General features: G+C 38.6%; 1 protein-coding gene across 1 annotated transcript in view; it reads right to left on the reverse strand.

Moving 5' to 3' along the window:
* Positions 1-24,644, reverse strand: part of LOC119861898 (connector enhancer of kinase suppressor of ras 2-like) — a 479,757-nt gene that overhangs the window by 167,469 nt on the left and 287,644 nt on the right. The window contains exons 11-12 of the mRNA XM_043492113.1: positions 9,164-9,297; positions 5,605-5,810 (exon numbers count right to left, since the gene is read on the reverse strand). Of these exons, the coding sequence (XP_043348048.1) occupies positions 5,605-5,810; positions 9,164-9,297 (340 nt within the window). The remainder of the gene's footprint in view (positions 1-5,604; positions 5,811-9,163; positions 9,298-24,644) is intronic.

A 24,644-nucleotide genomic window follows, 5' to 3' on the forward strand; every position in this document is an offset into this window, starting at 1 on the left:
TAACCTTTCCCTCTTTGTATTTAGTTCTAACACTCTGGCTACTTTCTCCATACCTGAAAAAGAACTCTGTGGAGCTCGAAAATTTGTCCCTTCCACCAAAAAAAGTTGGTCCAATAAAAAAAAATATTATTTCACCTACCATGTCTCTCTCATATCCTGGGACCAACATGGCTACAATATGACAAACAGATAAAGTATATTACACATGGTGCCAGTATAATATAGGTTAGCATTCCATTACAGTCTCTACAAGAATTAATCAATAAGCCCCACAAAAGAGAAATCTTGGTCTGAGTCCTCTGGTCTGGGAGTAAACCATTGCAAGACAAGAAGGAGAAAAGGCACAAGTGCCACATAAAAATACTGCAGATGTGTCTACGAACATCCCACTTGTGTATATATAATGATTACCTTATTTTGATGAACAAGAGGGTATGACTCAGATGTTAATTGTATGCGTTTTGTAATTTCATTGAAATTGCCAGGTTACAGAGTGTTTTATAATGAAATGAATGCAAAGCACGGCATGTAAAGGTATAGCTCAGATACGGCTATTTTAACAGCAATACAGAGAAGGTTATTGCTACTGAAATACAGAAAACTTCCGTCTTGTCTTTTTTTGGGTTGCAATATTTACACATTCCTTTTCTCTACTATACACCCTTACACACCCTGTGAGCTCCTTCTTCATGTTCACCCATTACATCTAGGAACAACATCTAGGAATGCTACAACTCCATTTGTCATCATGAAAAATTATTGAACTGGAAAATTACTGAACCCAAGTAAAATAGATATTGTAAAAGAATAATTTAATACCAAGAAAACCTGCTGTGCTTCACTACATATGTGTGTTTTTAGTACACAGTCAAAAGTAGAGACGAGATCTGCCAGCATGAGAGTTCAGAACTATGATCGATAAGTCTTAGAAAAAGCAAATGGAAAATATATTGCACCTGGAATAGAGTCTCATCATGGTACTAAGCTATATTTTCACAAACAGTTTTGAAAATGAGAAATTGAAGGGAAGTGATTTTCTACTTTCTTGCTTGGCTTTTGCACTTGCTGTAAACATCAAGCAAGTCTCATCTGCAGGGACTTCTGGCAGATTCATTAAATCTATCAGCTGTGATAAGCACTAGAATATGACCATCATTCGTATTTTGGCAAATTCCCTGTAGGAATTTTGGAACTGCAGTTTGTACGAACCCCACAAACATTGAGAAGAGACTATTCAACTAGGAAAATGATTTAAAATATATTTAATTTTTTAAATATTATTTTTTCCTCTTTACCCTGTGTATTCAGCTCCCAAGCTTCTAGATATTGCACCAAAGATAAACCATAGCTTGAAAGCATAAACCCAATCATTTATCATAACTCTTTAAGCTTGCAAAAGTGGCTCTTTAAAACGAGAGATTTAAAACACACTATAAAAATAAAACTAAAAAGTTCTTCTCAGGGTTAGAAAGCTCAGCTTTCTTTTCACAACACTTGTTTAAAACTTCTTGCTTTACTAGTTTCTCCTACAAGCACTAGAGGTAAATACAAATGTGCTTTCTGTTCGTTTTCACTTTCTCTTTACTTTGCGAGGCCTTTTCCTGTGTGGCTGCTTTATTTTTTATTTTTTTTAAATTTTCATTCTAAGTTTTCAAACAATTTCTCAAAGCTGTGGAAAGCAGACACAATGGTCCCATCATGAGCGTAAGAAGAAAGTTTAAATGGTACTGGAATCTGGTGCGCACACACACATTGCCTGATGTTCTAACTACAGGTCATTGAACAGTATGAGTTTATGAAAGCAAGCCAAATCCATATTACTGGCTCACATTTCAAACACAATTCAGGTTTCTCTTTGATACTATATTAAGGTAAAAGCCTGTGGGATTTACTTGCTCAGGGAGATGATAAAAACTGAATGATAACAGTATTAATATGGAGTCTTATTCTTCAGTGTTAATCTGGTGACTACTCTTTCGAGTATTGTGCAGGTTATAGTGTCTGATTGTACAGTATACTGGAAATATGCTACAGAGACAAATGATCTACTAAGGTTTCTCCAATCTTATCAGGAAACAGAATGATATTTAACTAACGCCCTGTCCATACTATGGTTGAAACTGTGCCACCTGCCACCATATTTAAATACCATTGTTGCTGGCAAGCCCTCGTACTGTTTACTTGATTAGCATGGACTGGGAATTGTTTTGAGGACTGTTCTTGAAACAAAAGCAATGCAAAGCATTTGGAAACCTGAATGCCCCTTGCCTGGGAGAGCTCTGGATAGCAGAGAGTAGCAGACTCTGTTTCTTCCCCATTCCCAGTCCTGATGTAGGGGGCATACTGGGAACATTTCTGGGGAGGGGTGTGGTCATGACATCATATACTTCAGCAAGTCCCAGCTGTTGAAATCCCTTTGAGGATCATCATTGCAGTGTGGCATAATTTAGAACAGCCCTCAATCTGACTTTTGTAGTTCCAGGAATCATTGGGGAATGCGAAGATGGCTTGTCTTCTTCTCAGTGCAGTTCCACCGAGAAGATCACTGATGCAGCTAAGTACCTAAACCTGCTTCTCTACGTATAGTATACAATGGAGTTATAACATGATTGTAACATGCTCTCCAGAGGCAAAATATACCCTGTCTACATTGGTAAGAGAAAATCATGCTTATAAATAATTGCTGATATGGATTCAACATAAACAGAAAGAGAGGCACTATTAATAATACTCTTTTCTTCTCTAACTGTTGCCTTCTATAGAGTGTCTCAAAACACTTTACAAAATCCCCCCTCTCATTTTTTAAACTTGTGTAGTCTAGAAAAAATATAGCATTCCATATTTACTTATACAGAAATTGTGACCACAGAACTTATTCCACTGAGAAGTTGGATGTGATGCTTAAATCTTTATCAGAACATATCTGAATTCTGCAGGAACTTTTCACTCACATTACACCAAATGAAACAAGCTTTTCTCACATGCTTGTAAGTTTACTTCACAAAATATTACAAAACTAGATCAAGTTTCCTAATCTTTGGGCGGTATTTCTAATACAAAATTTAATTTTGCAAATGAACCATATCTTTATAATGAGCCAAATCAAAACCTCAAGTCCAATTATCTCCAAACTTAAAGTTGTTTGAAATCTCCATCTGGACTTCTGCCACTATGGGCTATCTCTAGTTTAAAATCTGAGTGGTACTAAGATATTTTCTGAAATATCTTGAGGAACCAAATGAAGACACCTTCCGAAGATTAAGAGTGAGATAGAAAAGGAGATGCATTTTGATCAATATTTTCTTATTATCCTAGAAGCCTAACTTAGGTATGGAAATACTTCTCTGAGGGAAGGAAAAACGAGAACATGAAACAATGCCTTTTAAAAAAGTACTATTCTATAGGTTTAAGTTTCTCCTCCAAATATCTTGGATTGAAGGGCTTTTCAGATTTGCTCTCTTTGAGAAAGTCCAAGAAGAGAAATTTCTCAAGGTTGCCCTCAATGGCCTAGTAAATTCTGTGCTGCCTAGTCCTGTCTCTAAAGAGATTGTGTATATATCTGGAGATATGCCAGTCCCTTTTTAAGGTTTTTAGAAATACCAGTTGTGCAGTTACTCAGGCTTGCATAGAAATCAGTTCTTATACTTAAGCATAGATGGCTTGTGGTATCCATTGACTTTGTAGCAAAAATCCTGCTTCTGCATATAGCCAATCACGCGGTCATATTCTTATTAGTCTTTTGTCCATATATTATGAATAAATGCCACATATCAACCGGATTCACCAGTGAGTATCTTTAATTTCCAAAAACAAATTCGCTGACAATTCTAATGTTTTTTCCTATGGGAGTAAGTCATGTAGAGTGGCTGCATCCAGGCTCTGTGTCCTCCCAACAGCAAACCAAGCCCCAAACATGCAGGAATGCCAGGAGTTTAGGGAAAGCAGGCCATGTTGGATCCTCTCTCCTCTTTCATTAACTTTGGGATTATCTTCATGAGTGGCATTGGTTTAATGCTTTTTATGGAGAAGAAGAGGTGGCAGCATTAAGTCCCAGAACTGCATCTTTCCGAAGTCTCATTTAAAATTCAGCAACTTGCAGTTAGTTTCTGCTAGTGCTTTACATAGGGGCTGCACAAACTAAAGTAGTATAAGATAAGTACAGTAGGAGAGAAACAACACAGAAGAGAACCTTTCCAAGATGCACAGTGTACACCTTATTTACTATTAAAGTTAGTTCCTGTGCAGCAATATTGTCATCAGGTAAAGAATAGCATGTGCTTATGTTTACAAAATTATATATATCACCTAAAAAAATCATTAGTGGAAGATTCCTGTGGTTTTACAGTTTCCCAGAGGAATGCAAGTACATTGCACAGACTCCAACTCTGCTTTTAATGAGTCTGCCAGAAGCCATTTCTTACAGTATTTATCATCATTTCTTTCAACAATAATTCAAATCTATGATGGGAAGTGGAGGTCAGCAAGTTGAAGCAGAAGGGACAAACCTATACTTGTGATTAATTCCTGACAGTAATCGGTGCAACTATTTAGAATTATTCCAAGTGAAACAAAAGACTAAGGATCAAATTGAGCCCCAAACATTCATATGGGCTGCTGACAGACTTCAGTGGGAAGTGTATGCATGTCTCAGAGGACAGAACCAGTCTCTCAGGGAGTGCCCTGTCTGACAGAAAGGGTAATTCTTTTCACTGGTGACAATGACAGGGAAATGTTGTCACTCTCTCAACCAAACAAAAATAAAAATCAATACAATGTTTTACAAGTTACATACAAGTATATATCTATTTATAAATATGCTCAGCACATACCATCTTAAAGATGCGACCCCAACAAGAAATTAATCTCTACTGCACTGAAAAGAAAAATACCACAAATACAAAAGTAAATTGGCTTCTAGTATGTTTCAGTAACGTTATTCTAAAGTTCACTGATCATCAATCATCTTTAATAGATACAAATATATTTATAGCCCAGCAATTCTTTTACAATGTATTATGTACAATACTTGATTTCTACATAAAAACTAGAGTTTATTATTGTTACAATATCCTGCAATCATATTTAGCACTAACATCCTAGGATCTGAAATTGCATTGCAAGCATTAACTAATTAATCCGCACAATACCTTTCAAGGTACTAAGTGATTATTTACTTTAATACAACATTAAATTAGGGATAACATTTCATTTTGCAGTTGCTTTCATCTTCTTACAATGCCTTTTCAGGCAATTCCATAATATTTTAGTAATTCTGCAAGTTGCAGGTAGGAATCTCTCCAAGAGACTGTAGGTAGAGACTAATAAGTGAAAGTAGGATCTATCTCCCCATCCATTACATTTTTTAAAAAATAATTTTCACACACAATCTTGTGGCTTTGAAGTAGATAATGTATTAAAAAAATCTTGTGCCTTGATCCTGAACATTTAATAATACTAATATCCAGTTATTATTCAAAGCAAAAGCATATCTCTATCAACTTTTGGTCCCAAACAGGTCACAGAGTGATTGAGAGTTGGTAAATAATAAAGTGATACAATTTGTTAATCCAGTCAATTTCTGAAGACCAAAGCAATCAAACATACCATGAGTTGGTGTCTTTTCTCTTCTCCGAACTCCTGTGGTTCTGCCTCTCTCATACTCAGAGCCCATTGGATGGCCCTCATCTTCAATTAATGTGTAATACTTCCCACTTTCATGCTCCAGAAAGTAGCTAGGTGACTCGGAGCCTTTCATTCCAGACTTTCCATATTTGCTGATGTCATCACAAGACATTATTCCAATTTCATCCCTAAAAATATCAACATAAAACAATAATCCAAAGAGATATGGGGGAATGGATCACTTAATGATGAAGACCTAAAGTGGATGTTTGATATTTTGATATTTTGAAATTGATATTTTGCACTATTTGGCAGTAACTGAAAAAGAAAGCGAATGTACCTGCTGCCAAAATAGAAAGCAGTGTTGACCATTTTTTTCAGTTTTCTTTGAAAGCAAAATAATTCATTTCAGCTAATTATTTTAGTGTTTATCAGACTTAAGGGACAAGAAGTACTCATTTTTACAAAACATAGTATAGGCATTGACTATAATCATAAAAGAAAAAACTTTGTTTCCAATATAAATTCCTAATGTGCTGATCATCAAAGACTCTGTACTTAAATTTTACACCAAGTTAAAGAGGCAACAAATCTCAACACTGTCACTGTGGAATAAGAATAGTTTTTTACCCTACATTAACCGTGTTTCTTCAAGATATTGCAGTTGGTGTGAATCCCACTAAAGATCTGCTAGTGCCTCGAAGACCCGAGATCAAATTATTTTGAACAGCAGGGTCTGTTGTGGCCATACGTGCAACATCCTCACGCTTGTATGTGAGGACATAAAAGGTGAAGTGATGCAACCCTTCCTCAGGTCCCTCACAATTCCTGTGACAGCTGAGGATTCAGAGAGTGGGGATGGAGGGTGGGTCAAGGCATTCACATTGACATTATCTTGAATAACCTGTTACTGTAGGGTAAATAATAGTTCTTTTTCAAGTATATGTCAGTGTGGATCCTACTGTAGGTGACTGGCAAGTAGTGTCCCCTCTGGATGACGGGTGAGGAGTTTCAGCTGCGTTAGTCAAACAGATATAGTAGTATCACCCTCCTGAAATTGGCATCTGCCCTGGTGGTAAGTCCACTGCATAGTGCTGTGGTCCCTGAATTGGGGGGCACAGAGGAATGTTTTGGGCTGGGTGCAATGGGGTTCTGTTGATGTAAGCCTCTGAAAACACCCAGCATATGTAACTTATGTAGATACCCAGGATTGCAGAGTGGCCTACGAGTTTTTTAGTGAATGGATGTTCCATGAGTTCTGCTACTAAAGAACTCCATCCTTCAAAGGGCAGGTCCTGCAGGGCTGGCCCAGAACATTTTGACACCTGAGACAGGGAGCTCAAATGATGCCCCCATGCCCCCTCACTTGGGCCAAAACTTTGAAAGGTCTCAATTCTGCCTTCTTCCTGTTCTACTCCTCGCATGGTACTGCTCTGCTACATACCCCAATAAAGAAGAACTAACAACTTAAAATGCCTTGTTCAAAAATTTTAAGTAACTCTTAACTTTCAAATGCCTGAACAGCAAATGTAACTTTTCTTGTCTGCATAGTAAACACTGGCATTTGTATCTGTTTGAATAATCAAAGTGGTGCTTTCTGTGCCTTGTTGGTTGCAAAGATTTGAATGCTTCCTGAAGGTCCACAGTCTGGACCAACTCATGCTCTATTGAAATGGTTGCAAGGCCAACCAGCCTCTCCTGTGTCACTGTGGAGCATAGATGTGTTTTTATTAAATTCAGCTTGGAGAAGCTGCGTTCTCCACTGGTAACTGTTACAGGAAGTGTTAGAAGTATGCACAGAGAAACAATGTATCTTGAAAGGGCTTTCAGTTCATCACCTAAATCACTCGCATCAATATCGCGCATTTCATCATGTGTCAACACTCTCTCTAGTGCTCTGCATTGCTGGTGTAGGTCTTCTTCTGGTATAGTGAGGAGTTTTAGAATATCATACAACATCCAAAATATACTGCTGTGTTCCTTGAGCTGCATGAAACGTTCTTCAACTGACTGTATTGCACAATCTAGCACCTGGTTAAATAATTCAACTTTGAATTCTTGTTTGGGGTCTCTTATGGGATCATCCTGTGCCTCGTAATCAAAATGTCTTCTTCTTTGGTGACTCTTGTATTCTTGAATGGGTGGGAAAATAGCTTCAGTGTGAAGTTCCTCTGCCAACTTCTGTGCACTCTTCAGAACGTTTTGAAATCCCTCATCTGACTGGTAAGACTGTAGGTATGACTTTGCTTTGTCCACTTGTTCTATTGCTCCAGATATACCAAGGTCAACACCTTGGAGTCTCTTGCTTACAACATTTATTTCAAACAGTATGTCATGCCACAACACTAAGCCACACAGAAATTTGAAGTTATGTATGTTTCTGTTGTTTCCATTTCCCTCTGCCACTGTTCTCCAATGAACAGTTCCTGTCATAGCATTATCCTCCATAAGGGCAACTATTGCATCATCTATCTTCCCAATTTGGTGTTTGATAGGCTTTATCGCCTCCACTTGACTTTCCCATCATGTGGCACTCAGTGGTTTCAGTGTCAGAGAGGATGTTCCCAGATGTTGCTTCCCCTCACAACACATTTGTCATGTCCACTCCACACCCTCCAGCATCTTCAGAGTTCACTTAACTCTCTCACGCGTCTCACTCTTCAGGCCATGGGTAGGTGACCTACTCCCAATATCACCACTATCTTCTATCTTCAGGAAGAGCATCAAAGTAAAGCTGTTGTTCTCACAATCCATAGGAAACCTCTGCAGAACATTAGATTTCCTGCCCAGTCCAATTCAGAAACAGTGGGGTCCTCGACACTGCAAGTTTATCTTTCTGCTAATGACTGAGCTGGCTTCTAACCCATTTTAGAGCTGAGAGATGCCTTAGAATGTACTGGTACTATCTGAAGATATTTTCGGTGGATGGGGAAAGGGAGATTGACCCTTCCTGGTCCCCTGAAAACAAAAGATGACGAATCATACCAGCTGGCCATCCCTGAAAAGCCAGAAACGGCTTATCTGGCTGCTTCCTTAAAGGCGGCAGACAGGGATTGAGGGACTACTATATCACTACTAAAAGTGCAAGCCTCTGAATAAGACATAAGTAGTCTCACTAAAGTCAATGAGATTTCTCACATGATTAACGCTATGCACCTGCTTAAGTGCTTTCCTGGACCAGGGTCTAAAACAGGTTTTAGTGGTCATCTCCCATTTTGCTTAAGTGGAAACAAAAGGTGCTATGACATTACTAAAAACAAAAGTCACTCCGAATTTTGGTATCCTGGCTAACATATTCCTTTCTCTTAATTCTACTGCACATTAGCTAGCAATTCAGAATAGTGCTAGACTTTCATGGCTACGTAGAGGATGATAGTTATGACATTTCCTATACATAGCCACTCCTTTACAGCTTTTTATTTTAATTAAATGCCTTGAACACCACCTTGAAATATTTGATTATACATAAAGTGGAAGGAAAGAGTAAATTGTTTCTGTTTTAATATTGCCTCAGTGTGCTCAGATTCACTGGGAGATTTACCTTGGGCCATAAAGTCCTGACATGGGAGAGAGGATGAAAATGTCCTGGAGAGCAGAGCTATCCATTTTTGAGGACATGCCCATTGTGCTGGTTGGAGTTGTGGAGCTGCTTGTTGGACTGGTTGGAATCACAGGCTGTGAAAGAGAAACAAACAAATTAAAAATGAAACTCATCATTTCCATTCTACATTTCAGCGGTGCTCTAACAAAGCTAAACTGTGTTTTCTTAGCGGGGATCACCATTCTCTTGGCTGCTCTCTCTTTTGGATTAGCCATAATTACAGCTTCTTGCAAAAGGGATGTTTGTTGAAATTTCCCCCTGCTTTTGTAAGCATTGCAAGGCCAAAGTTATTTGGTGGAAGAGGCTGAACTAAAGCAAACATATCTGTATTAGAGTAGCAGCCGTGTTAGTCTGTATTCACAAAAAGAAAAGGAGTACTTGTGGCACCTTAGAGACTAACACTGTATTAGTGTTCAAGATGTCTTATGGAAAGTTTTAAAAATTGTAAGTCAAAGAAGTATGATCTTTAGACTTCAAAACAACAAGCAACAGATTAGAGAATACTTAGAACAGTGGGGTATGTTAAACCCACCTGATGCTGCACTGCAGGATAGCCATTATTAAAATGCAAGTAAGTTGCACGTGGTTTATGTTCTCAAACTGACCACCCCCCGTACTAATTAGGGTGGCCACTGGTGCATGCCCAGAACACTGGACATTCTGGTACTTCTGAAAATGGCATTGACCCTCCCCTGTCTTCATGACCCCACCCCTGCTGTCATGATCTTGCATGCATGGTTCATGCAAGGTCACACCAGTAGGGCAGAGTGGCATGCTCTTCAAAATGGCAGCCTCCATCTTACGAGGAAATAAAACCAAATACAGTTTTATACCAGTACTGGACAGGGGACAAACCTGGGGGGGGAAAAAACAGGACTGTCCAATTTAAAACTGGAGAAATGGCCCATCTATTACTAATTCAAGCAGATATTTCTGCACTTTCAATAGCTCTCCTCTCTATTCCTGTGGGAACACAACACCCATAAATTTCGTGTATAGTATTTATTTCCTGCTAGAAAGGGTGGACTTGCTCCAAAAGTTGAGATTTGTCAATGGGAATGGAATTAATTATATACAGAAGCTAGTTGAAAAATAGGATTTTCTCTTGGCTGTATCTGAAGAGGGAATTTCTATAGTGGATCCCATGCTTTAATTGTATTTAATTATAGACTGTACAATACGGATGCTAAATGAAAAAGAGTTCAGAATCATAATATTGGAGGACGGGAGGGAAGACTTCTTACCACTCCTACCTCTCCCTTTGGGACATAACTACAGGATTCCTATGGAAACCGGATCTTTGGCCCATCCACACCAGCTGCTGCTTATTCCTTATCTGAAATCGTAATCCTGTCTGTGACATTTGTGGCTCCATGCCAACTGATTGTGAGGCCACAATTAATGAAATATAAATTAATCTGAGGAATAAGCAGAAACACCACCAGCACACATCTTACTTAAAAAAAAAAAGTGACGTTCATCCCTGGTTGGAAGGATAGTACCAGATAATGTTCTGAATGGGGTCTCTGTGGGAGGTCAACTGTCTGCATGCCCATACAGGGCACTGCACACTTCCTGCATGACACAGAAATGAGCTCAGCACCACCCCTGCATTATACTGATGCACAGAGGCTATTTAGCAGTCCAAAGGCATTTCAAGATGAGCCAGAGAAGGATCCCTGGATTTGTGTTTATATTGATCCCGTAGCCTCTGTATCACATGCAATTGGCATGGAAGGTCTACAGCAGTTAATCCAGCCTAAGGGCTGGGGAGATGGATTACACCTCCCTTACCGCTCTTCACTGTGTCTGCATAGAGCCCAGACACTTTGGATGAAATTGATTCCATCCACATAGAGCCCAAGATACTGTTTTCATGCAAATGTTTTTTTTAAAGTATAAAAAGGAAAGAGAAATACAGACATTATATAGATCTGTACACTATTGAGATGTGTCACTACACAGAACTTTTCAGACACAACTTTATGGCTCAGGGGATTGGTAATGGAATACACACCAGTCACTTGTGTGGTTATTCATTAGTTCACAGCTAACCCAGATCACTAGTGATTGTTGGTTACTGCTAGCAGATTGCTGCTTTGAGTAATCTGTTGATGGTTTCACTCCAGTTGCTAGTGGACAGATGTGCGCATAACTAAAACCACCATCATAATTGATGAACCTTTTTGGCAGTATCAGCAGAGAAATTAAGAGTTCACTAGCCTGCACACTGAACTACCCTCTCACCCCTAAAAGAATGGCCTCTCCAGCTCAGTGTTCAGGAATACTGGTGGTATACTCTAGAAAACTCTATGATTATCTACATAAAGACTAGTATGAACAAAGAGAAGATGACAGCATTCTTCTTGTCAGTTCCCTCTCCAAAGATAAATTAGAGCAATGCTGGAGATGGGAGGGGATTTAAAAAAAAATGTGGAACCTGCAGTCTTTAAACTTGTAATTTTTTCTAGAAGTGTTTTTTCTGTTTCTAATTTTAGCTTTTCTAGGACAACATTATTTTTTAGGCGTAGGACATCTGGCTACTTACACTACTTGCCCCTGTTTCACATACACTGATAATAGATGATGCAAAATGATTTAACATAGGCAAAAATGTAACATGAAGCCAGCAAACACAGTAAACTACAAAGCTCTTGTCTAATACAATTTGACTCATATTAGAACGCAGAAATAGGGGAAATATAGAAATGAACAAACGATATGATGGGCTGACCATATTACTAATGTCAATGCAAAGGTCCCACTCACAGTTGTGATATTATTGAGCTGATGTTGTGATATTAATCACTATTTGAGAAACCAAGCTAGATTTTTTATTCACAATATAAAAAGGTACAGGTTACTACCAGTCACAGTAATCAGCAATGACTTGTCTTCTCACATCTGCTTTGGGAGCCACGCCCTGCAATATTACTATTAACAGGATGGTATCATTACAAATGATAGAATGAGCTAATCATGCTGAATTGAGATATTATGTTAATGTCCTAACCTTATAAGACACCTGCATATAGAAGCATCAAAGACTGACCCATTGATACCCTGTGGGTGTTGCTAAAGGTAATTAATTAATAAAAAAGGAAGAAAGAAGGGCTATGGAAAAGGTAAATATTATATAAATGAATTTTAAAGTACAAAAAGTTAAGGACATATTTTAATCAAACAATTACTGGCTCCTAGATATAAGGATACATTTTCATTGTAACTGTGTTTTTCATAGATGCAATATAGTATCTATCTATAGACCATTGTATATGTATTTAGGGCATGGATATATATATATATTTGGGCAGGTTGTATAGATTATTTATGTGGAAGCCTCCAGTTTGAAGACACACAAATGTGATTAAATACATGCAGCTAGTTTTCTAACAGGCAAGAAGGAAAACTAAGTGAATCTAGGAATCAGGAGGAGAATACCAGAATTATCTAGAACCACATCTTTAAATCCTGACTAAGCGCTTAATCTTTCAGACTCAGATAATTTGAACACCATGCAGTTTCATTTGTGGGGGTATTTTCAATAATATGCTAAAAATTCCATCCCCCATTAGTAAACATAAAAGATCCTATAACACTTTTCACAAGAGTGGGGCTTTCACCCAGTGTCCTTAGCCAAAAATGTCCCCAACCCTACCCCACCCTAACTGCTGTGCAGCCTAAAACACTACCAGATTTTATGTTTACTACTCCACCATTATTTCAATAGCTTTGTTTGTACACACTATGATCAGTAATTCTTGCCGGATTGTGAAGTATGTTACGATCCTTCAAGATGAAAGATGATAAACAAGGATCCTAATTTCCTGTGATAAAAACCCCCCATAAAAATCCACGTTCAGCACATGCATACAAAAAAAAAATCCACATTCAGCACATGCATACAAATGACTTTTCCTCTCAAGATCAGATAAAGTCCAATATTTTTCCTAGCAATGAAAATTTGTGTTGTATGTTTTATTTCAACTTCCTCTTCCATAGCATATGTACTGTAGGCGATCCTTGGTATCATATGAAGAATTAATTTCAAACTAGGTAGTTGAAGGCTGCTATCAACTCCTCCATCATTCTTCTCTTCTGCAGACTAAATAAACCCAGTTCCCTCAGCCTCTCCTCATACGTCATGTGCTCCAGCCCCCTCATCATTTTTGTTGCCCTCCGATGGAATCTCTCCAATTTCAATCCATAATGTATTTATTTAATTTAAATATATAGTTCAAAATAACAAATTCTACATCTTACATTTAGGCTCACAATTTGTTTAATACTGATGCTGTAACTGGAAAAAAATTAACTACATCAAGCAACACCACAACTTATGTATATTGGGTTCTAATGTGTTATCAATAGGATAAAAAGTAGTCATAAACCTCAGCCATCTCTTTCTACAGGGCCCATTTACTGTTTTGCCCTGGGGCCCGGAATTGCTGTCGGCAGGCCTGCACCACAATCAGGAGGTGTGATTGCAGCTTGTGTAGGCATACCTGAGCTAGCTTTGATTTAGCTAGTAACGGCAGCAGTGTAGCCATGGCAGCATGGGCAGCAGCATGGGCTACCCGGGATCCTGGTGGGGGCTTGTATAAAGAAGGCTAACCCATGCTGCTGCAATTACACTGCCATTATAACTCACACTAGCTGTGATCTAACTGGATCAAAGTTAGCTCAGGTATGTCTACATGAGCTACAATAACAACTCCTGATTTCAGTGTAGATATCCCCATAGAGGTTTTTTTCCCCAATCCACACAACTCTGATTCGTTCCTATGAAATCAGTGTTTCCATCTCTGGAAATACCAAAAGAGAATTTGCCTTCCTGTAACTAATATGACTTTAATAAAATCTGCTGAAAAGAAAATTATAGTATGAGAATTTGCTTCTCAACACATGTTGCTATACAATGAAAAAACGTACTGTATAGGAATTTAAATGAGAGAAAACTTGAAAATTATAATTACAACCAAGTAGTTGTATCAAATTTAAACAGTTTTGTCAGTTCAGTTATTTATACCCTGATCTGACAAAGTATTATCAGGTCCCCCATCAGTCCTCATTTCTCAAAACTAAACATACCCATATTTTTAAACCTTTCCTCATAGGTTAGGTTTTCTAAACCTTTTACCATTTTGTTGCTCTCCTCTTGACTCTCTCCAGTTTATATACATCTTTCCTAAAGTGTGCCACCCAGAATTGGTCACAATATGCCAGTTGAGGCCTCACCAGTTCTGAATAGAGCAAAACAATTACCTCCCATATCTTACATACAACACTCTTGTTATATACCCCAGAGTGATATTGGCCTTTTTTGCAACAGTATCACATTGTTGACTTATATTCAATTTGTGATCCACTGTAACCCCCAGATCCTTTTCAGCAGCACTACCTCCTAGCCAGTTATTCCCCATTTTGTAGTTGTGTATTTGATTTTTCCTTCCCAAGTGTAGTACTTTGTACTTGTCTTTACTGAATTTCATCTTGCTGATTTCAGACCAATTCTCCAAGTCATTTTGAATTCTAATCCTGTCCTCCGAAGTGCTTGCAACCACTCCCAGCTTGGTGTCCTCTGCAAATTTTATAAGCCTACTCGCTATCCAAGTCATTAGTAAAAATATTGACTAGTACTGGACTCAGGAGTGACCCTTGTAGGAGCCCACTAGATCCTCCCATGGTTTGATAGCGAACCATTGATAACGACACTTTGAGTATAGTCTTTCTACCAGTTGTGCATCCACCTTATAGTAAGAGCACTGCAGTGTAGGGTCAGCAGGAAGCGGGTAAAGCCCAGTAGTAGTGCAGAGACAAAAACCTTGAGATTATCCCTTATCTTTTGTGGGGGGTTATGAACACTTAGGGTGGTGTTGAATCTCTGGTTTCTTACATGGAGGGAGTAAACATACTCCTTCATGAGTAAATTACCCAGTGGTGAGTTTTCTGATAATTTACACACGAGGTCCCAAGGGAAGGTAGCTTCATGCCTTGATATTTCCTCTACAGGAAGGCCATTTTAAATTTTTGATCAATGATTCTTTCCCAGATGGACAGTGGGAACCCAGTCTTTCCCTCCAAGTGCCATGGATCTCACCTGAAAAATTGTATTGTGTTTTAAAAATGCTGACTGCTTGATGCCAGCACTCACTTCCTATGCTGTATTATTGAATACAAAGGACTAAACTATTCAGTACAGACTTCCTAATCAACCATTTTCTTTCCTATTAATTTATTTTATGTTAGCAAAAAGATATACAAAACTACCCTCCTTTTTACTTCATTTTTAGGTTTTTCTTTGAATATTCATGCTCAAATTTTGCAAACTTACAGCAAGATTTGAGAAACTTAAATGGAATCTGTAAGTTTTCATACCACAACTAAAGCAAAAAGAAAAGTAGCAGCACAAATGGTGAGACCTAGATTAGATTTTAAAAATTCTATCTGGGCTATTAAGGTATTAATAACAGAGGTAAGATAATTTGTTTTTTAAAAATATTTTTTACTGGACAGAGTGGCTCTGAGTGTCTGAAACCTTTTGAGATGGAAAGTTCTTTGCAGGTTTTAAAGAGTTTCTGCACAGAGAATATAAATTTTTTGTTTCTTCTGGGAATATGTTCAGAGTCTACTGGTCTACATTTCAATTAAATAATCAAACAATTATTCCAGCACTTCATGAATATTTACTTTTTTTCCTTTGATTACTTTATTTACTTGCTGCATTTCATTGCATTCTCAGTGCCAACTAATCTAGGGACCAAATTCATATTTACACATAAAAAGGCATACACTTAAAATTGAAGTGATTTATAAATGCATAGGACTTGCAAATATTTTTATTATACCTGCTGTTTTTCAGTCATGTACTACATCAATGAATATTTACCAGCTTCATGGGAATGATTCAGCAATATTCACAAGGTGTTCTAATCCTTACTCATGGGTGTTCTTTCTGTATAGTTATTTGTTACTTTTACTAATATGGGGCCGGGCCCAGTAAACCCTACTCATGTGAGTAGTCCCATTGAATTGAATGGGTCTACTTGGATAAGAGCTACACATAGAAGTAAGGTTTACAGTCAGACCCAGTTATGAAACCACTGATAAAAAATTAGAAAAAAAGGCTTTCCTGTAGAGGAAATGTTAAGGCATAAAATTGCTTTTTATTGTGAGTCTCACTAGTTACAAATGTCCAATAGGATGGAAGTTAAAACAGTGGGTCCCTTTCCACCCTCTTGTGTAGCAAGTATAAAAAAAACTGTTGGCTGTTAGGGCTCTAAACACTGCTGAGGTGCCATGTAGCTATGTGGCTTTCAACAAACACAAACTTTTATTTTAATTAGTTCTTTTTTCTACATTTATATTTTTATGCTGATAAAATAAATGATAGAAACTGAGCCAGCCCCTCAAATTGTGTAAATTAGTGTTCTAATATCAACTGAGTTATGCTAATTCACATCAGCTGATGATCTAGTCACTGTCTTCAATAAATTCTATCACCACTATTGAAACTCTGTGAATTAAACAGTAAATATAACTAGCTTAACAGTGCTTCAGCTTTAAACAAAAATGAGACCAAAATATGAACCCAAAGAGAGCAAACCCATCTCTTCCCTACCGTGGCACATATTCACCCATCCATCCACACAGTATGAAATCTGTAGTTGAGACCACTTCTTATTTTTGTTATGTGCAGTAATTAAAATTCATTTTCATTATGCTGGAGTTTTTCTTTAAGCAACCACTTTCAATTAGTTGCAAGATTTCCATAAAAATATTTTCACCTAAGATACGTTTAATGGGATATATCCATTAGTCCTCATCCATTTTCTACAGTTGGCATCACAGCCCAGGTTGTCTCACGATGAAGACAGAATAAATTTTCTATTGTAAAATAATCTACAGTACCGCACTAAGTATGACTGCAGCACTACCAGTGTCCTGACAAGTTGTATTAAACTCACTGCGGCAGCCACTGAATGAAAATAGTTCCTGTCTTATACCTCCACAGTTTAAGAATTTATTACATAGAAAGAATTTCTCCACTTGCATGATCATAAAACCGGGAGAGTTTGGAGGAGAGGAAATTCATGAGGGCATCTGGAGAGAAAAAACCCAAGCATCAGTGCTTAATGTAGTAGTATCTTCTTTGGGTCAAATTTCCACTACCAAATATTACTGGGGCTGAATACTGCTCAGAACAGTCATGTCAAGTGACACAATGCTGAAAGGGTTTATCCTAGTCCACACTGACTTCTAAATGATATTCAGCATTGTGCTTGTTAACGCAATTTCTAGCAAGAGTTCTCAGGCATAGTGACATTATGAAGAATAGCTTTTCTTCTTTGCTTTTTCCATCTTTGCCTACTTATCTTGGTTGAGAGAAGTTTGGGCAAATATACAAAATATATGATTGCAAAGTAAAGCTGTCTGGATACCGTATCTGAACAGTGAATTAAAAAACCCTCTAATACAAAGAGAAGTAATCTCAGAGAGCTGCACAAGAACCATCAACTTGTCATTTGCCCGTCCACATTACTCCTAGGCCTGTTCTTACAACATTGCAGAAATTATCGATTACAAAAGGCACCCTGTAGCCAAATTCATATGGTTAAGGATATTCAGCTAATTAAGCCATATGATAGAGAATATCCTTAAGTGCTTACCATATTACATAGAATAGGAACTAACTATTTGTAACACAGAAGTTTCATTATGCAACTTTCCCTGTTGCTGAAAGTTTTACTAGTCAGACAATGGGCTGCAATATGGAGTTCTATATTTCAAACACAACTGACAGCAAGGTCTGTGTGCTGGGCCTAGTGCCTGCAGTAGGAAGGATGATTCCACTTAGAAATAATCCTCTATATTTAAAAAAATATATAAAATATTGTTTTAAAACTGAATGAAGTTATCAGGGTTTATTTTTAGTGAAAAAATAGAGAAGTATTTGTCTTATCTTTCTTGATAAACACAGAGCTGAAACACCTGAAATTTGGGTCAAATAGGGAAACAACATGTGAAAGCAAAGAAATTCTTCATTAGTTTGTGAAATTTTAGATCTTCCTGAAATAAACTGAGACTCAAGAGACACATTTTGATAACTTTGGTTTCCTCTTAGACATATGAGAGAGATGCGGATTTTTAAAATGTTATGCTAATTCAGAAACTAGCATTTTTGCTTTTAAAAACACATTCCTTCATATATAGGGAAAACCCTTAATGATGATAAATAATAAGAATGCTTATTGTTTATACAGCACTTAAAACATTTTAAGTGCATAAGACTTAGGGCTTGATTAAGCCTTGAAGGCAGAATGGGTGCAATTTGCATTCCCTTGTACCAGTATGTAGGTAACGGTGTGCGAGGGAGAATGGCAAGTAGCAGCATTTTAGAAGCAGTCCTGACAGAAGCTGCCCAAGAGAAAAGCTGGAGCCTGGCTTTCTCTGCTTTGCAGACTACACTGTTGAGCGTCACTGGGTTGCAGATGAACTTTCCACTATCAATGCCTATTGGGGACAATTTAGGCCTAAAGTCACTGTTTCATGTTTTATAGTCAAGAAACGCAAGATCTCAAAACTGCATTTTACATGTTGTTTAGCTACAAACATCAGGTAAAAATTTAGGAGTTTGCATCTTTTTTGACAAATGTAACAGTGCTATGGAAGATGAAGCTGGACTCAGTTATGCTTTGTGCAACACCAACAAAATAGTCAACTAAGGAAAGAAAGGGTAATTGATCAATTTTCACAGTGGAGAGAGGTAAATAGTGGGGTCCCCCAATGATCTATACGGGGACCTGTGCTGTTCAAAATATTCATAAATGATCTGGAAAAAGAGGTTAACAATGATGTCGCAAAGTTTGCAAACAATACAAAATTACTCAAGATAGTTAAGTCCAAAGCAGACTACAAAGAATTACCAAGGAATCTCATCAAATTGGGTGACTGGGCAACAAAATGGCAGATGAAATGCAATGTTGATAAATGCAAAGGAATTCATATTGGAAAACATAATCCCAACTATACATACAAAATGACTGGGTCTAAATTAGCTGTTAACACAAGAAAGATCTGGGAATCACTGTGGATAGTTCTCTGAAAATATCTCAATGTGCAGCAGCATTCAAAAAAGCTAACAGCATGTTAGGAACAACTAGGAAAAGGATAGATATTAAGATAGAAGAAAATCATAATGCCACTATATAAATACATGGTATGTCCACATCTTGAATAATGCATGCAGTTCTGGTCTCACCATCTCAATAAAAACATATTAGAATTCGAAAAGTACTGAGACAGGTGGCCAAAGTTATTAGGAGTATGGGACAGCTTCCATATGAGGACAGATTAAAAAAGACTGGGACTGTTCAACTTGGAAAAGAGATGACTAAGTGGGGGATATGATAGGGGTCTATAAAATCATCAAGGGTGGGGAGAAAGCAAATAAGCAAGTGTTAGTTACCCCTTCACAGAACACAAGAGCCTGGGGTTACCCAAAAAATTAATAGGCAGCAGGTTTAAAACAAACATAAGGAAGTACTTCTTCACACAACACACAGCCAACCTGTGAACTCATTGCCAAGGGAGGTTGTGAAGGCCACAACTATAACAGGATTCAAAAAAGAATTAGATAATTTCATAGAGGATAGGCCCATGAATGGCTATTAGCCAAGATGGTTGGGGACCCAAACCTGTGCTTTGGGTGTTCCTAAACCTCTGACTGCCAGCAGGTGTGACTGGATGACAGAGGATGGATCACTCAATAAATTCCCCATTCTGTTCATTCCCTTTAAAGCATCAGTCACTTATCACTGTTGGAAGACAGGATACTGAGCTAGACGGACCATAGGTCTGACACAGTATGGCCATTCTTATGTTCTTAAATTCTAATTACAGAATCTGTATTACTAAATTGAAAGAGATTATTATTTGTATTAAAGCACTGGCTAGATGCCTTACCTGAGATTGGAGCCTAATTATGCTAGGTTCTATACAAACAGCGAGAGACAGTCCATGCCTCTGTGGTGCTATCTGCCCTCACTTTTGTCATTGTTTTGTATGAATGACCCCGTGAATTCCTTGGGCAAGAACACTACCATTGTTTACAGCTGTGATGCACTATGTGCACATGATATTATGTAAACAGGCAAGAGTTATATGATTCCATTATAGTTATGATAAAATAACTATGATGATGCAAAATAAACATTTTAGATACTAGAATAAGTATGCATTGTTGGCAGTTTTAAGAAAATCATCTTTTGATTTTTTTATTGAATAAAGCTGATGTAGTCATTGGCAGGAGGAAAATACTGATCTCCACAATGAGTTTTAATAATTCCCTGTAAGTATATCCATTCTTTAAATAATGAGCTCTTATATAGCTCTTTATACCTGCAGAGTATTCTCCAATAAATTAATTACTCTCCATAACAACCCACTACAGCACCTCTGAGTGTCAGAGGTATTAGTATGCCGCAAACAGAAATGGAACATAGTCAGAGAGATCACATGAATCAGCCACAGTCACAGAAAGAGTTAGTGTCAAGACCCAGAATTAGAGCCTAGGGTTTCTTGGCTCCAAAAGCCAGTGGTCAGTTTATAAAAGCATACCTCTTGCTTGGAGGATTCTTCACTGCATTAAAAGGTGTAATGCCTACCATGTCCACTACACATAAAACAATAGCGAACTGGAAAATGAACAGGGGTTGGGGAGACAGAATCCAGCCCTTTAATTCATCGGCAAGGAATCACATAATCCTGCACGTTCGCTAATTCAGACCCTGGGGTTCGTATAGAAAAATCACCATCTTTGTCTTGTATGTGGCTACTGGATCTGTATGATCATGAACCATTTCCCCAATCTTTTTCATGACAGTCTATGCAGAACTGGTCGCAGATAGTATGGAATCTCCCTGTGTGCCCACTATGCAGAATTGCAAAGGTTCTGGTGTACTGGGAACCTCCTGCTGTTCTATAACAAGGGCAGCTAAAACAGCTGTGCGAATTAGCTATGGGATATTAGCATGATAATATTTCTCTACACAAAACAAACATTCATTAAAGATCAACCAACCAAAACAGAACTTGTGTGTGAGGGCTGTGTTAAGGATCTGGCGAACCCAAAATAAACACATTTCATACATGTAAACAACCAACAGTATGAAAATATGAAAACAGTATATTAGGCACTCAGATATGACAGTGATGGGGGACTCAGACAGAGATAGCTACTGCACTGATTGATGACCTTAAAAGTACACAACGTTTATTTTATAAATGTTCAACTTTTCACATACTTAGTCTACTTGCAGTAAAAGTTTTAAATTCAAGGACTCTGGTTTCACTGATTTCTTACATTGATCATTACATTAAAGGTGACTGAAAAATGCTCATAAATTTTTACATCATTTATTTATTGCAGGTGTACAGAAATAAACAAGGCAACAAGGTTCAATTCCACCCATCAAATATAAGTAATTATCCCTTAGAAAAGTCGGGAGAATAGACAGAAAATTTTTATTTTACTGTACTACTCAATGAAAAGGCTCTGGTGCTTACAGAAAACAGAAGAATATGGCATAAATTATATATTATAAAGGTTTCAGAGTAGCAGCCGTGTTAGTCTGTATTCGCAAAAAGAAAAGGAGTACTTGTGTCACCTTAGAGACTAACAAATTTATTTGAGCATAAGCTTTCGTAAGCTACAGTTCACTTCATTGGATGCATTCAGTGGAAAATATAGTGGGGAGATGATTTATATACACAGAGAACATGAAACAATGGGTGTTATCATACACACTGTAAGGAGAGTGATCACTTAAGACGAGCTATTATCAGCGGGGGGGGGGGAGGAGGAAGAATACCTTTTGTAGTGATAATCAAGGTAGGCCATTTCCAGCAGTTGACAAGAAGATCTGAGGAACGGGGGTGGGGGGGGGGAATAACATGGGGAAATAGTTTTACTTTGTGTAATGACCCTCCACTCCCAGTCTCTATTCAAGCCTAAGTTAATTGTATCCAGTTTGCAAATTAATTCCAATTCAGCAGTCTCTCATTGGATCTGTTTTTAAAGTTTTTTTGTTGAAGAATAGCCACTCTTAGGTCTGTAAATCGAGTGACAAGAGAGACTGAAGTGTTCTCCGACTGGTTTTTGAATTTTATAATTCTTGACTTCTGATTTGTGTCCATTTATTCTTTTACGTAGAGACTGTCCAGTTTGACCAATGTACATGGCAGAGGGGCATTGCTGGCACATGATGGTATATACCACATTGGTAGATGTGCAGGTGAACGAGCCTCTGATAGTCTGACTGATGTGATTAGGCCCTATGATGGTGTCCCCTGAATAGATATGTGGACACAGTTGGCAACAGGCTTTGTTGCAAGGATAGGTTCCTGGGTTAGTGGTTCTGTTGTATGGTGTGTGGTTGCTGGTGGGTATTTGCTTCAGGTTGGGGGGCTGTCTGTAAACAAGGACTGGCCTGTCTCCCAAGATCTGAGAGAGTGATGGGTCGTCCTTCAGGATAGGTTGTAGATCCTTGATGATGCGTTGGAGAGGTTTTAGTTGGGGGCTGAAGGTGATGGCTAGTGGCGTTCTGTTGTTTTCTTTGTTGGGCCTGTCCTGTAGTAGGTGACTTCTGGGTACTCTTCTGGCTCTGTCAATCTGTTTCTTCACTTCAGCAGGTGGGTATTGTAGTTGTAGGAATGCATGATAGAGATCTTGTAGGTGTTTGTCTCTGTTTGAGGGGTTGGAGCAAATGCGGATGTATCATAGTGCTTGGCTGTAGACAATGGATCGTGTGGTGTGATCAGGATGAATGCAGGAGGCATGTAGATAGGAATAGCGGTCAGTAGGTTTCCGGTATAGGCTGGTGTTTATGTGACCATCGCTTATTAGCACCGTAGTGTCCCGGAAGTGGATCTCTTGTGTGGACTGGTCCAGGCTGAGGATGATGAGAACAAATCCGCACAGACACACCCCTGGAACCCTGACCTGGGGTATTCTATCTGTTACCCAAAATCCATAAACCTGGAAATCCTGGATGCCCCATCATCTCAGGCATTGGCACCCTGACAGCAAGATTGTCTGGCTATGTGGACTCCCTCCTCAAGCCCTACGCTACCAGCACTTACAGCTATCTTCGAGACACCACTGACTTCCTGAGGAAACTACAATCCATTGGTGATCTTCCTAAAAACACCATCCTGGCCACTATGGATGTAGAAGCCCTCTACACCAACATTCCACACAAAGATGGACTACAAGCCGTCAGGAACAGTATCCCCGATACTGTCACGGCTAACCTGGTGGCAGAACTTTGTGACTTTGTCCTGACCCATAACTATTTCACATTTGGGGACAATGTATACCTTCAAATCAGCGGCACTGTAATGGGTACCCGCACGGCCCCACAGTATGCCAACATTTTCATGGCTGACTTAGAACAACGCTTCCTCAGCTCTCGTCCCCTAATGCCCCTACTCTACTTGCGCTACATTGATGACATCTTCATCATCTGGACCCATGCAAAAGAAGCCCTTAAGGAATTCCACCATGATTTCAACAATTGCCATCCCACCATCAATCTCAGCCTGGACCAGTCCACACAAGAGATTCACTTCCGGGACACTACGGTGCTAATAAGCGATGGTCACATAAACACCAACCTATACCGGAAACCTACTGACCGCTATTCCTACCTACATGTCTCCTGCTTTCACCCTGATCACACCACACGATCCATTGTCTACAACCAAGCTCTACGATACATCCGCATTTGCTCCAACCCCTCAAACAGAGACAAACACCTAAAACAGACTCCAACGAGAGACTGCTGAATTGGAATTAATTTGCAAACTGGATACAATTAACTTGGGCTTGAATAGAGACTGGGAGTGGATGGGTCATTACACAAAGTAAAACTATTTCCCTAAGTTATTTCCACTCCCCCCACTCCGCCCCACTGTTCCTCAGACCTTCTTGTCAACTGCTGGAAATGGCCCACCTTGATTATCACTACAAAAGGTTTTCTTCCTCCCCCGCCTCCTGCTGCTAATAGCACATCTTAAGTGATCACTCTCCTTACAGTGTGTACGATAACACCCATTGTTTCATGTTCTCTGTGTATATAAATCATCTCCCCACTGTATTTTCCACTGAATGCATCCGATGAAGTGAGCTGTAGCTCACAAAAGCTTATGCTCAAATAAATTTGTTAGTCTCTAAGGTGCCACAAGGAGTCCTTTTCTTTTTGCATATTATAAAGGGTACTTTTTAGGTGGCATTTCATTTTATCTAGCCCATTTGCCAGTGGTTAATAATTAAGGCCCAGCTTTCCGATCCCAATGAATACATTGCAATTTTGTTAGTGATTTCAATGGGAGCATGGCTGTGTGATGAGAACATAAAACA

This window comes from Dermochelys coriacea, chromosome 9 (genome assembly GCF_009764565.3).
Source record: "Dermochelys coriacea isolate rDerCor1 chromosome 9, rDerCor1.pri.v4, whole genome shotgun sequence".
Classification (NCBI taxonomy): domain Eukaryota; kingdom Metazoa; phylum Chordata; order Testudines; family Dermochelyidae; genus Dermochelys; species Dermochelys coriacea.